Source organism: Pogona vitticeps, chromosome 2, assembly GCF_051106095.1.
Source record: "Pogona vitticeps strain Pit_001003342236 chromosome 2, PviZW2.1, whole genome shotgun sequence".
Taxonomy (NCBI): Eukaryota; Metazoa; Chordata; class Lepidosauria; order Squamata; family Agamidae; genus Pogona; species Pogona vitticeps.
Window position 1 is genome coordinate 282195267 of NC_135784.1, and position 14161 is coordinate 282209427.

At 39.7% G+C, this 14161-nt stretch overlaps 1 protein-coding gene across 6 annotated transcripts in view; it reads right to left on the reverse strand.

Moving 5' to 3' along the window:
* RNF180 (ring finger protein 180) overlaps nt 1-14161 on the reverse strand; it is a 96302-nt gene that overhangs the window by 26618 nt on the left and 55523 nt on the right. For 4 of the 6 annotated variants that reach the window (XR_013541186.1, XM_020783729.3, XM_020783731.3 and 1 more), the window contains one exon: nt 5690-5815. Coding sequence is in view for 3 of the 6 variants with exons in the window: in XM_020783729.3 (XP_020639388.3) it covers nt 5690-5815 (126 nt within the window). In the remaining 3 variants the exon portion in view is untranslated. Of the gene's footprint in view, nt 1-5689; nt 5816-11144; nt 11219-14161 lie in introns of all 6 variants that reach the window. The other 2 variants (XR_012084525.2, XR_012084524.2) reach the window with 1 other exon arrangement.

Below are 14161 nucleotides of genomic sequence, written 5' to 3' on the forward strand. Positions count from 1 at the left end.
GAGGCCTTACATACAATCTGTCTCCTATTTATCATGATGCCCTTTCATCCGTCCCCAGAAAGATGAGGACCACATCCACCAGAAAGACCACTGTAAACGACTGTTAATGACTCATGACAATGGGAGGAAAAGGACTGCAGAGGTGGGATTTTCACTCCCCCCCCTTCCATTGTCCATCTATGAGCCTATTCAGACCAGGGGGAAGTGAAACCAACAGGGAGGATATATCAGGAGTCTCCTACCAACTTTCCTCAGACTGAAGAAGCTACTTGGATGAGTAGCAAAATATTTCAACTTAATAAGGAAGACGTCCAGTTGCCAGATAACCTCACCTGGATGACTGAAAATCTTCACAGATCCAAAGACAAAGAGAATGGATAATTTTATGGTAAGGATAACTTCATGGATGATCTGCTAGGTTTCAAACTGATGACCCAGAAGGTTCTGTTGAATTTTGTAGTTTTGTATGAATAGTTTTAGTACTTTGGTAAGACTTTCAGGAAGATTACAGATTTTTCTTCCTTGTAGGTTTCCATGATGAACTTGAATAGACATCGGGGAGAGATGCTGTAGCTATGGGGCATATTGGTAAAGGCTAGGAAACTAATCAATCATTATCTGATTTCCTTGTAATCTTACGGTTCTATACAAATCCTTTCTTTCTTTTAATTTTTTAAATTTTTATTCATTTTCATAGGGATAAGGGTTATGGTACAAATCCGGGGCCAGGTAAGAACGAAATGTCTTCCTACATCTGCTTATACAATTGTATTAAAGATGGAAATCATACAATGAGAAAAAAATTATAACAATTTTCAATAATATTTATCATTACTAATCTTCCATTTTCTTGGACTTCCTCTTTCTTTTTATCTTTAAGTTTACTAGTTTTATAGTTTTAGTATTACAGTATAATGCCATGTTATATATATTATTCTTAATTGCTCTATTGCTAAATCAGTGTTATAACCATTAATTTGTCTTTTTTTTCATATATTCTTTCACAACAAAATACCTTCTTAGATTTAACAACGTTTATCTCCACTGCTCTATCTCCATATTCTAACCAATATTTTGTGCCCCTCTTATCATGTTGTCTTTCATTTTCCATCTTATGGACCATACATCCATTCTCAGGAGCTTCACCCACTCCAGACATTGTCTCCCTTGTCTCATCTGCCACAACATGTCTCCCATCATCTTGATTCTTCTCCCTTTCATTATCAAAGTTCATAGTAATTTGATGGTGTTGACATCTTCATAAAGGGGATTAACAAATTGGCTCTCTGCTGCATTGTATCTTCATCTTTTTCTTCTAGAACCTTCTGGGGTTTAAAAATAAAATTGTCTCTGTTTGTGGTTTTAAAAAAATGGTTCCCTGTCGTAGTTTCACTTTTTTCTCTGTCTTGACTGTAAATTCCATTTGTATTCCTGCGTCTTTAATTTGTTTAAATAGCTGATCCATCTCTGTTTTCATCTGGTGCAGTCCATTAAGTATAATGTTCTGTATATTCTTGAGAATGTCTTGTTGTCCCATAATTGAAGGTATTATCTGGATTTCTTTCCAGCAGGTAGTGACCACACTAGTTATTCACAATACAGTGGTGCCTCGACTTACGACTGTCCCGACATACGACCATTCTGAGTTGCGACCAGCTCCGGGTGCAAAATTTTGTTTTGACTTGCAGCCGGAGCTTCGAGTTGGGATCAAAAGAGGCAGGGAAAAAAGGCAGGGAATTCAAATTAGAGGGCTAACCATTGGTTGGGGAAGAGCTTCTTTGTAGCTCTTTTGCCCCAACAGAGTGTGTGCGTCGGGGGAGGCTTGAGACTGCCTGGTGCTGCTTTCTGGTTCTGAGTAAGTACATTTACAAGGTTTTGCAGGGTGGGTTTGGGCTGGGGGCTATTTTTCTGTGCTGTGATTTTTTTGTGTTTTGGTGTGTTTATTTTTTCAGCCCCAGTGCCTTCCAATGGGGCTTGCTGTACTGTTTATATTTGGTTATTTTTTTAAAGGCCCAGAGCCTTCTGATGGGGCTGCTGTGTGCTTTCTTTTCAGATTTTTTTTAAACGCCCCAGTGCCTTCCAATGGGGCTACTATGTGCTTTATTTTTGGTTCTGTTTGTTTTTTTAAAGTCCCAGTGCCTTCTGATAGGCAACTGCGTGCTTTATTTTTTTTAATCCCCAGTGCCTTCCAACAGGGGTGCTGTGTGCTTTAGTTTTGGTTTCTTTGTTGTTGTTTTTTACAGCCCCAGCGCCTTCTGACGGGGCTGCTGTGTGCTCTATTTTTGTTTTTGTTTTTTTTTAAGCCCCAGCCTTCCGATGGGGCTGCTGTGTGATTTATTTTTGGTTTGTTTGTTTTTCAAGCCCCAGTGCCTTCCGATGGGGCTTCTGTGTGCTTTTGGGGGGGGGGGGAACAGATTAATCGCGTTCCAATGCATTTCAATGGGAAACGGTGCTTCGACTTACCATTTTGAGTTACCTCCATCTTCTGGAACGAATTATGGTCATAAATCGAGGCACCACTGCAGTAGCTTGGGGCAAAAGGCTGACAGGAGGAAGGGCTTTTCCCAAGACCGTTTCTAGCTGCTTCACAGATTTAAATCCACCAGTAATTTATGGTTATATTATCTTGCAGGAGCAAGTTTTATTCTCTCTCTTCCCCTTTCCTCCTCCTTTCTTCCTGCTTCTCTCAGCCAAGCCTCAGATGAAAAGGGAGGGGGGAGTGTTCACTGGTCTGGCCAGATACAGATGTAGTCACTTTCTCTGACAGATTACACACAGTCTCTCTCATTGTTTTAGGTCCTTAGGAGTTCCATATCTAAAGCAAGCCGCTTACTTCAAGTTCTAGTCAAGATTGTTCCCAAAATCCTTCTGTACTTTTCTGCTCTCTGTCTTTGGGGCATTCACAGCTCTGTGCCAAAATGGTGTCTTCTCAGTTTCCGCTTTTCAGACTGTGACTTCAAAGAGAGGCCAATCCAGGAATCTCCCAGGTCACCCCCCCCCTTCTCAGTAAGATTCTGTTGCTTCAGCCTTTCACTTCTAGTAAAAGTCCTTTCCCCACCAGATTTGAAGGGCTTGAAACTGAGTGGCCTCGGTTAGTTTCAGGAGCCTCCTGAAACCCGACCGATCTCGCTGTGATGAAGCCCCGCCTCCTATAACAATCCTTTCTAGGATCCCAAAATTAATGGCAGTTTGCACAGGATGGGGAGGCTTAACTCTCCAATGCTGGGAGGATTTGGTCCCCTTCTTCAGTTTCCTCTATATGCACAAATATGTTGAAAACTGTATTGGCTTATATATGTATTATAGGGCTTTGCATCAATTTCAATTTATTTTTTGCATATATGTAACTTTCTGGCTCCTTTATTTCTTTCCATCATATGTTCACTGACTTGCTTTTGTATTCACTTTACATTTCTAGGTCTTCTTTTGGTTTCTTTGGCAGTGAGACCATTCCCTCCTGTGTATTTAATTTGACTTCCTTTATTTTACACTAGTTAGACAAACTCTTGGAATTCGCTTTCATTGGATCTGTCATTTTACATTACGTAACTCTTCTTTTCAAAGTGACATTTGGCTAACATAAATACTTGCAACACTGTATGTCCTGTGCTGTATTTATGCCAATTATGTAAGAACAAAATGCTTGCTCAGCACAAGCATAGTGAAACAACAATACTAAGGAAAAGAGGAGAAAACTATAGACTTTGCGTGTGATAAATTTTGCCTAGGAGAGCTACAAACTTGCCACAGGCCTTTCTTACTTTCAATATTCAAGAACTGCCTTGACTGACCCAAATGTAGTTCTTTATTAGTCAACATTTTTGTTTCAATAGGCCTACCAGCCTTGAATACAATATTCTCCAGAGAGTATCTTCCAATCTGGACTTGAAACATGGCCACCACAAAATAACCCAAGTCAGTATACTGATCCCCATAGTAAATCACTAAACAATGCCACACTGCCGCACTTAGAGACCTAGAATGTTTTGGATTATGTGAGCAAAAGTCTTCCTTTCCCCCTCTTCTATCCTACTTCTACTAACCATGAAGCAAAAAAGATTTCCAGTTTCAAACTATTCCATGTCCCAGCCCCATTATACAACACTGTGGGGCAATGTCTGCTACTGATTCAGATAATCTTGATAGATTGTGGTGAGGCCTGTTAGTAAAAAACTATGATAGTTGCAATACTATAAAATAAGTTGGACACTGGGCAATAGCAGGCAGAGGAACAAAGCTAACTTTCAGTAATTTATATGTGTAACAGATGTGTTATATTTGGCAGAACTAACAACAATGCAGGAAAACAGCAAAATCTTCAGAATTCAAATGTGCCCCACAATTTGGACAACATACATGATGCATACGCTGTTCTTTGAGTATCAGTAACATCCATCCACATGGATGTGATGATAACCCTATTTTGCTCCCCAACATAATGTCACAGAACTGTTCTGTTAAGCATTCTTCACTCTTGGACAATATATAGGGATGCATGGTGACTGAATCTACATGCCAGGGAGCAACTTACAAGTACAGTGGTGCCTCGCTAGACGATGATAATCCGTTCCACTGAAATCGCTGTTTAGCGAAATAATTGTCTAGCGAAAAGCATTTCCCTATTGGAATGCACTGAAACCTGTTTAATGTGTTCCAATGGGGAAGAATCGTCATTGTCTAGCGAAGATCGGCCATAGGAAAGCCGCTTTGCAAACCACCAATCAGCTGTTTAAATGGCTGTCTTGCGAAGCTTAGGTCCCAAAAACACCTGTTTGCGAGCGCGGAGGGAGCTGTCAAAATTGTTGTCTAGCGAAAATCAGTTTGCGAAGCAGGGACCAAACATTGTCCAACAAAATTCCCCCATAGGAGTCACTGTTTTGCGAATCGCTATAGCGATCGCAAAAAGCCAATGTCTAGCGAAAAAACTGTCATGCGGGGTAACTGTCTAGCGATGCACCACTGTAAATTTAAACAAATGGCATCCAACATATTTCACATGCAGCATTTCATAAATAATTCAAAACTGAAACCCAATCGCACAGTTGTGTCTTTTGAGCTTGCCTAGAATCTGATTTTTTACTAAAGAATAGATACACATCCCTTTCTAAATCTATCTACTGCCTTCTTTTCTACCTACTAGGCATGTTTGGTACATCCTTTTTCTCATTTCTTGGTTTACTGAAAGAAAAGACAATGTTGCCTCACAGCAGGTAGGGAAGCGGGAAAGCAGGAACAAGTGGAAGGCATGGAAGGGGAATAAGGATTGTCAACGAATACAGCAAAAAATTAATGGAAGAAATTGTCGATTAAATAAATTATCAGGGGAGCTTTAAACCATGACAGCTTTTGCATTTGTTTCCCCACATTATATTGGGAAACCTATGCCTCATGAAAGATACTGTACATCTTTCTTTACAGCATCTTGCAGTTTGCCAAGTGTGTTGCACTCTTGTTCTGAGAACTGATGCAGACTTTTACTAGAAATGCTATGTTCCTGATGAATAAAACCTAATTAATCACGGCATATTTGTGAACACTGAATTGTAAGGTTGTAATGTTACACACATTTACCTGGGAGTAAACTTCACTGAACAAAACGAAACTTGATTCTGAGTAAATGACTATGTATATGATTACCCTATACTCTGCTGAACTGCTAAGGTGAAATAATCAGTAATCATGCTCTTACCTTCAATAACTCTGAACGCTTTGTTGCAGCTGGGAAGAGGCCACTTTGCTAAACCTGATTCTTGAAAGTTTTCCTTCAGGTTTGAATATTCCATAGGAAAATGAGATTTTGTTGAACTGTCCAGTTCTACATGGGAAAAAGTTATAGGTACTTTATATAAATTGTAACAATTTCATATGTAATTTGAAAATAGTTAAACATTTTTAAATTTCTTCAGATGTATGAATCTAAAGAAAGTCAACCTCCAAGCTAACACCATTAGTTTCTGGAAACATTTTATGCACATGCTCTCAAGAACACTCTCACAATCTAGAGTTGCAGAGAGAAACCTTTGGCTTACCAGATGTTTTGAATGGCAACTCGCAGTTCTTACCACTACCTGAACATGGCATTTTAGGATTAAAGTCCAAAATATCTGGAAGGCCAAAAGTTCCTCACCCATAATCTAGAGAAACAAGTCCAGCAATTTTTGCTTATACAAGCTTTAATTTTTTTTAAGCAGCTGCCCTCTGTGCTCTTGAGAAATCAAATATGAAAATCCAATAAATCTGAGAAGCAGTTCATTAGTATGCTGGAAACGAGAATTGTAAGATTTAGGATCCTGGTGTATGCATTCTTCCTGCAGGATAAATTTTACTGAACTCAGTGTAAGTCCACATTGGATCAGGCTCCAACAAAACTCAGACTAGTTATACATATGCCTCTAGGCCTGTGAAAATCAGCCTTTCACTGTGTGTTCCAAGCTAGCAATCTACTACTGTATATCTACTGTGTGTACTTGTTGCTTTACACCATTTTGAAATAAACAGTAGTTATTTAAGCACTTTTAGCTATTTATTAAGGAATGCAGTCTAGGGCAAAAGCAAACAGAAAATTACAAATAAGCAAAGATGGTGAAGTGTCATTAACAGTGAAACATCTTATTAATAGTAAAGGAGGCATGTACATGGAACAAAGCAAACTTCTTTAGGTTTCAATTTAAAACTTTTTGTCATCTGATACAGTTTCTGAGGCATCAAATAAGTTACATTGCTTAAATAATCAAATCTCTCACACATACACACCCTGCTCAACATGCATAAATAGCTCCTAGAATGATGTAATGCTTGAATCCTCTAATTTGCTATGAGTTTTTTTGTGAAAGGGAAATATAAGCAGATTTGTGTATCATACGTTTCTCTGCCTTTCCTCCCTGCATATTTTCCCTGTTTACAGTTCCAAGTTCTGTCTATACAGAAATTCCCATTAATGTTTTTGTCCATATTTTTACTGCATAATCTCTGCAGGTTTCCCCCCCAGAAATTATAGGTGAGCGAGAGAATGTTTGATTTCAATTTCCTAGCCTCAAATAAGAGGCCTGTGTGTATTTTTCATTTGCACGTTTTCTGGAATGGCAGGAACATCCCATTTGCAGAGTAATACAATATTCTAGGCACATCAGGAAATTGTGGCTGCTGCCTCCTACTCTCTGGATTTCATTAAATTCCTTGGGTTCTGTGCACTTTAAAAGTCCTATGAATTCAGATTCTTATTTTCAAATTAAAAATAGAATAGAACTGCCTGTCCTCCTTACATAATTAAAAGTATGTGATAATGAGTAACATAACTATCAGCAAAAAAACAAAATAATAAATTGGTTTTAAAATCTGGTTACAGATGCTGAGGTGCCTGATTTTGTAATGAGTAATAGACTGTGCTTCTTTTGCAGAGCAACCTTCTAAACTCTGGAAAATTCCCCTCAAGGTTTAGACAACACATTGAAATAGGGGGGGGGGGGAGCTTTTCTAATTCACAAGTCTTTGAAAACGGTAATTGTGATAATACATGGTACTGGTAATTATGCAGTACCACAGGATTCAAGGAGGGCTTTTTTAGTAACAGTCATGCCTCCTTCAAGAATGGGATACTGCCTTGTGGCAGGGAGAGATTTACCACTCCTCCTACCCATTCAGCCAGTTCCCCTCCAGTGGCTGTTATAAACCAAGAAGGGAAAGGATCCAGGACAGGTATACCCCTTTCCCAGTCCATTAAGGCATGCACCCACACTGAAATACTTTTTTATTTTTAATTTCTATTCATTTTTAAAAAGCAGACTACAAAACATTCATTAAATAAATAATATCTACTTTCATTTGAAGACACTGTGTAGAATTTGGGGAAATCCTTCCCCCCCCCCTTTGCTTGCAGGATATTAAATCTTTATGAAGGCAGAAGCACATAGGTAAACTACTTCTGAGGAGAGATGGGCATGAACTAGCATAATAGCGGTTCATGATGGTTTGTGGTATGTTGGTGCCCACAAACCATGCAGATTTTTTTAAAAATGAACCAGTTTGTGGTTTGTTCAGTTCAGGCCCATCTCTAAATTAAGTGGGGGAGCTTTCTGTGTAGCTCAGCTAGACAGAAAACTTCCTTTCATGGGGACCAACACCTACCTCACTTGGGCCGGGCCTCCATCACTGCTGGAGTTCTCTGAGGCTTTCCTGTATAGAGCCCAATGGGCAGCAAAATCATACTTCCTGCAATACCCTAAGTCTCCCTGGAAGCACTGGAAAGCCAACTGTCATACTCAACTGGGCAGCACCAATGGAGGAGGCTGAAAGCAAGTAAGATAGGCGCTGGGGCCTATGAAGGGGTGCTTTCTGTGGGGGGAATGAAGTTGAAATGAAATGCCAATAGTGAAGAAGTTCGGTATTTCATTTTGCTTTGTTGAAAGCATGGTACCCCAACCCATCCAGAAAAAAAACACCCCACAAACTGGCCTGGGCCATGGGTTATTTTAGTTCGTGGTTCATTTTGTGCCCATGTCTACTTCTGAGTACTGTCTAACTAGAAAATTCTGGAAAGGATCACCATAAGTTTGACATGATGGAGTTATCTGAAGTTACTGCAGTACATCCTACTGTATGTGGATCTGTCCTTCAGAACAACACAGATGCTACAGCAAATGCAATACATGGCTGCTGACAGGAACACCTTTCAGAGTTCTTTTGACCCCAGCTCTGAAAGAATTGCACTGGTTGCCAAAATGCCTCTGGTCTGAGTTCATGATGTTGATGACTGCTTTGTTGTTGTTTAGTCATTAAGTCGTGTCCGACTCTTCGTGGCCCCATGGACCAGAGCACGCCAGGCCCTCCTGTCTTTCATTGCCTCCCGGAGTTTGGTCAAATTCATGTTGGTAGCTTCGATGACACTGTCCAACCATCTTGTCCTCTGTTGTCCCCTTCTCCTCTTGCTCTCGCACTTTCCCAATATTTGACTGCTTGCACAGCCCTAAATGGCTTGAGGCCTGCATATTTGAGGGAGTGCCTCTCCCTCTAACTACTATCCTAATCACTGCAATCTGTTGCAAAGGCCCCCTGAGAAATGCAGACTATATGGAGACATGGAGAAGGGCTTTCTTGGCTGTAGGTCCTTAGCTGTGGAATATTCTCCTTGGAAGTACAATTGACATTGGCGCTGGCTTCATTTCAGCACCAAGTTAAAATGAGGCTGTTCATTAGAGCCTTGAAGGATCTTGGTTTGAACAGGTTATAGAACTTTTGCAACATGTTCAATTTTACAGGTTTTAAATAGTTTAAATTCCACAGTTGTTTTATGTGTTTTAAATAGTTTTAAATTATTTTATATAACATTATTCATTTAAACAGTTAAATTATTTTGTATTACTCTTGTTGTATCCCACCTTGAGATCTTATAATATGGGAGGGGTATAAACAGACTAAATAAATAATTAAGGTTCACCTAAGGACTTAGTTAGTGAATAAAATAAGTGCTGTACTTAATAGGAAATTCAGTTTTATATTAACCCAGCTGGAGATGCCATGGTCTGGAGTGCTTCTAAAACGTGTGGTTGCACACTCAGAAGACTTCTGTATTATGAGGAGGTTCAGAGTGGTGTATACCAGTTTTCCTCTATGCTGAAGCTTTCAGTCCGAGCTTATTTGCATTCAGATACAGGTTTATATGCATTGCTTTCTATCTAGGCCTTTATGGTTTTTCTTAGCTTGAGTAGATACTAGCTCTCTGTTTCACAGTTCTATTTTAGACTTTTGTTTATCCTCTTGTGTCCTTTCCATGACCTGATAAATATGGAAAGAATATGCGTAACCTTTCTTCTCAGATAGTTACTTATTTTCAATGAAGGTACAGTGGTGCCTCGCTTGATGACGTTAACCTGTTCCAGCAAAATCGCTGTTAAACAAAATTGTCATCAAGCAGATTTTAAAAACCCATTGAAATGCACTGAAAACCCTTCAGTGAGTTCCAGTGGGCTAAATACCTCATCGTAAAGCGAAGATCCTCCATAGGGCAGCCATTTCCCTGTATAGCGAGGAATCCATCCTAAAGCACAGTGGGGAGCCATTTTGCACAGTGGGCGGCCATTTTAGAGCTGCCGATCAACTGTTTGAAAATCATCGTCTAGCGAAAAATCAGTTCCCGAAGCAGGGAACCGATCATCGTGAAGCGAATTTTTCCTACTAGAACATCATTTTACGATCGCAAAAACCTCATTGTCAAGTGGTTTCATCATTTAACAAGGTAATCATTAAGCAAGGCACCACTGTATGTGATTCCACCTTTAGTTTCTTAAAAATTACCAATAATACCCACAAAAAATTAAGAATTACATTGTATTAAATCAGTCCATAAATTTACATGGGGTGAGGTGGGGAAAAAGAATGATGTAAGCATATGTAAGACATAAAAGGAAGCCACATGTCCAAAAATGTATTTCTAACATTAACAATTCTCAATGAACAAGCCTGAAATGTTATGTAACTTTTCTATAAGAACCATATAACAGCTATGCGTATTTTAGAGAGCAAGAGGGTGTGTGGTTATCACCTGAGAAAGGAATTTGTTTACACAACTGTGCTGGCCAGGATCAGTGATATCAGACATCTGTGCCTGAGAACTCAATGTGTTATCAATTTGCTCATTAAATACGTCCTTTGAAAATACAAGTATTATAATTGTGCCAATTAGTGACGGACTTAGTTATTACTGGATCACTTAATGAGATATCTTCAGACATTCTGCTAAGTAAGAAAGAATGTAATCCTACCCAAGGGGTAGGTGTTTGGGGCCCATTTTTGAGCTTTGAGACAATTTATAAGGTGCTGTGCGGTGTACAGTACATTGCTATGGGTCCCACAAATGACATAGAAAGAGATGGAATGAATCTGCTACTGTTTCCAAGAGTTTCTAGTGGCTGAATGGGTTTTCAGATTATCTTTGCTTTGCTCTTTCATTTTGCATTACAGTTAGTCTTTTATACTTAAGAATCATCTTTTGTATTATTGCTTTTTATTATACTAGGTGATTCACTATGGCTTTTCTCTTTTCCTATTCTTTTATAGTTTCAGAGCTTTTTTCTTTCACTGCCTTGGATCGAAAAGACGTCCTTGCCTTCATGTCACAATATAAGAGAAGAATTAAAATGGGTTAGCACCTGATGTGGCAACTGGTTTGTAGGTGGAGGATCAAATGCACACGTGGCAAGTGGAGTGGAAATTTTTGAAGTGCCTAGAACAGTTGGGGAAACATACGAATAAAATGTAAAAACAAGTAACCAAAGGAGAATGCCCTGTTGCTGGAAAAAATAACTCTAGACAGCAGTAAGTCTGTCATTTTAACATAATTTAGCATAATGTACACATAATTAAGTGTAATTCAGCGAGATCATTTTAGTCATCCTTCTTTACATTTGGTTTGTACTACTACTGGTTTTTATTTCTTCCTTTTGCCACGACTCAATTCAGGCAGTGGCCCTGCTCAGCATTTTTACATTTCCTCCTTCTCCCTCCAGTTTTCCACTTCTTTCCCCTTATCCTCTGGCCGACTGCAGAAGCTGTTCTTGCATTTTCTCTTGATCCCTTTCTGCACCCCTTGGCACTGGGGTGCCAAAGCAGAACAAGCCTGAGCAACAGTCATGGAGGGGAGAGCTTAGGACTGGATGTGAGGAAACTGCTAACTGATGGCCAATCTTCCAACAGAGCAAAAGGAAGCTTGGTGTGCTTTTGCCCATACAGCCAAAACTTTGATTAAAATGCTCAAGCGCAGCACAGAAGATGTGGAACACCGCTAGAATACTGCAAGTCACGGCTGGCTGAAGGGCAAGCATTAGGATATAGGAGCTGGGTGGACCCATGGAAAGATGACAAGTAACTTGTGGGGCTACTCAGTACAAGACTGAGAAGAGAGCTTGATGGATCAGATGGGAAGATTTTGAAGACCCTGCAGGCTAATGGTGCAGAATGACTACACCTCCCACTGAATACTGGTAGAGAGTATTACCTAGCCTTGTCCTTTGTGCAGAAGAAACCATCCAGTACTTCTATGTGCATTCAAAATATTGCTTCTGATTTTCATGATGTTTGCAATTAAAAGCTTGCCTCATCAACACAATTATACAAACCACCATTTTGGTACATCTAGTCATTTAACAGGTTAAATTACAAACAAATATTCTCCAGCCAGATAAAGTTTACTCTGGAATTCTGTAAGCCAGTGATTAGTCCTCTTTTTTAAAAAGTGCTCAAGTGATTATGGCTAGATGAGCTTTTAATGGACAGTACAATGAATAATGAAATAGATCTTCAATTTCCACTGAACCACAGACGCATATTATCTGGTGCTATGAGATACTGAGTACTCTTCCCTCTGATATGAAATATATCATAGCTGAAAATCTATTAAGAAAAAAGTGATCTGGGATATAAGATCACTAGTTACAGTCAGATCATATTTGTACCAAATTTAATTTTAAAAACACAAGTTGCTTATTTGTAACGTTTGTTCTTCAAGTGGCCATCTGTATGTTCATACGTGCTTGTGAAGAGCTATGATTTGAAAACTTCCAGTCAGAGGGTTTTGCTAGTAGCTGTAACCCTCCTGTGTACGGTACATGATTAGAAGGTCATCCTCAATTGAGAAGAAGAAGGTACACTGAGATATGCCCCAACTGTCAATTAGCCACAATTTCTTGTACAGTAGTAAGTTACACAAACCTTATACAAACACCAAGAGGATTTTGGATATTATTATTTAGACTCTATCAGAGCTTTCCTGTGATGTGCTGCCACAGTGGCAGGTGAAGCAAAACTGAAGGGCAGCCCTATCATACATTTATTTATTTATTTATTTGAAATTTTTCTACCTTGCCTTTCTCCTTAAGAAGAATCCCGAGGCAGCTTACAACATTCAAAGACAATATTTTAAGTTACAAACAGTAAGTAAAGGAATAATAAAAAGGATCAAACAATTACCACAATAAAAGATGGTAAACAAAAGCAACATCGAAACACATCAAATGCAGTAAGGCACAAGAATCTATTTAAGAACTCCACTCAGGCAGTGAGTAATTACAGGAAAATGGCTTGAAGAGAAAGGTCTTTGCCTGCTTACAAAAGGACAACAATGATGAGGCCAGCCTGGCTTTCACTGGAAGGGAGCTCCAGAGTTTTGGGAGCAGCCACAGAGAAGGCCCTCTCCTGTATCCCTTGTCAAATGCAAGTGTGAAGGTGGTAGGACTGGAAAAAAAGGCCTCTCCTGCTCCTCTTAACACTCAGGCAGGTTCATAATGGGAGACATGGACCTTGAGATAACTTGGACTCAAGGCATTTAGGGCTTTATAAGTTAGGACCAGTAGTTTGAATTAAGCCTGGAAATGGATTGGTAATTAATGGAGCTGCCATAACAAAAAGGTTATGTGATCCCCGACCAGCCACAGTTAGCAATCTGGTTGCTTCATTTTGGACCCACTGAAGTTTCCAAGCACATTCCAGAGGTAGCCCCAAATAGAACAAGTTAGAGTAATCCAGCTGGGATTTAACTAAGGCATGTGTCACCACGGCCAAATCAGATCTCTCTAGGAACAGGTACAGCTAGCACATTAGCTTTAAATTGTGCAAAAGCACTCCTGGGCAACACTGAAATCTAGGATCCAGGCTCAGAGATGACTCCAGGAGCATCCCCAAGCTGCATACCTCTGTTTTTGGAGGGAGTGCAACTCTATTCAGCACAGGCTGCATCTTTATTCCTTGAGCTACCGTTAAAATTCTCCCTATTCAGAAAATTCTGAATGATGGCTTGGTACTGGTGCAGACTGTTATATGTGATGTATAGAGATCACACTGGAGAAACTGAAGAAATAGAAAACATTCTAGAAATTTATTATTGTAATCCTGACCTGTATTACTGTAAGTCACTGGACTACAGGAGAATACTTTGATGGCAAGTAAACTCAGTTGGTGGCGCTGGAGGAGACTCTTGAGAGTCCCCTGAACTGCAAAAAGAACAAACCTATCCATTTTGAAGGAAATCAGCCCTGAGTGCTCACCGGAAGGACAGATCCTGAAGCTGAGGCTCCAGTACTTTGGCCATCTCATAAGAAGAGAAGACTCCCTGGAAAAGAGCCTGATGTTGGCAAAGTGTGAAGGCAAGAGGAGAACGGGACGACAGAGGATG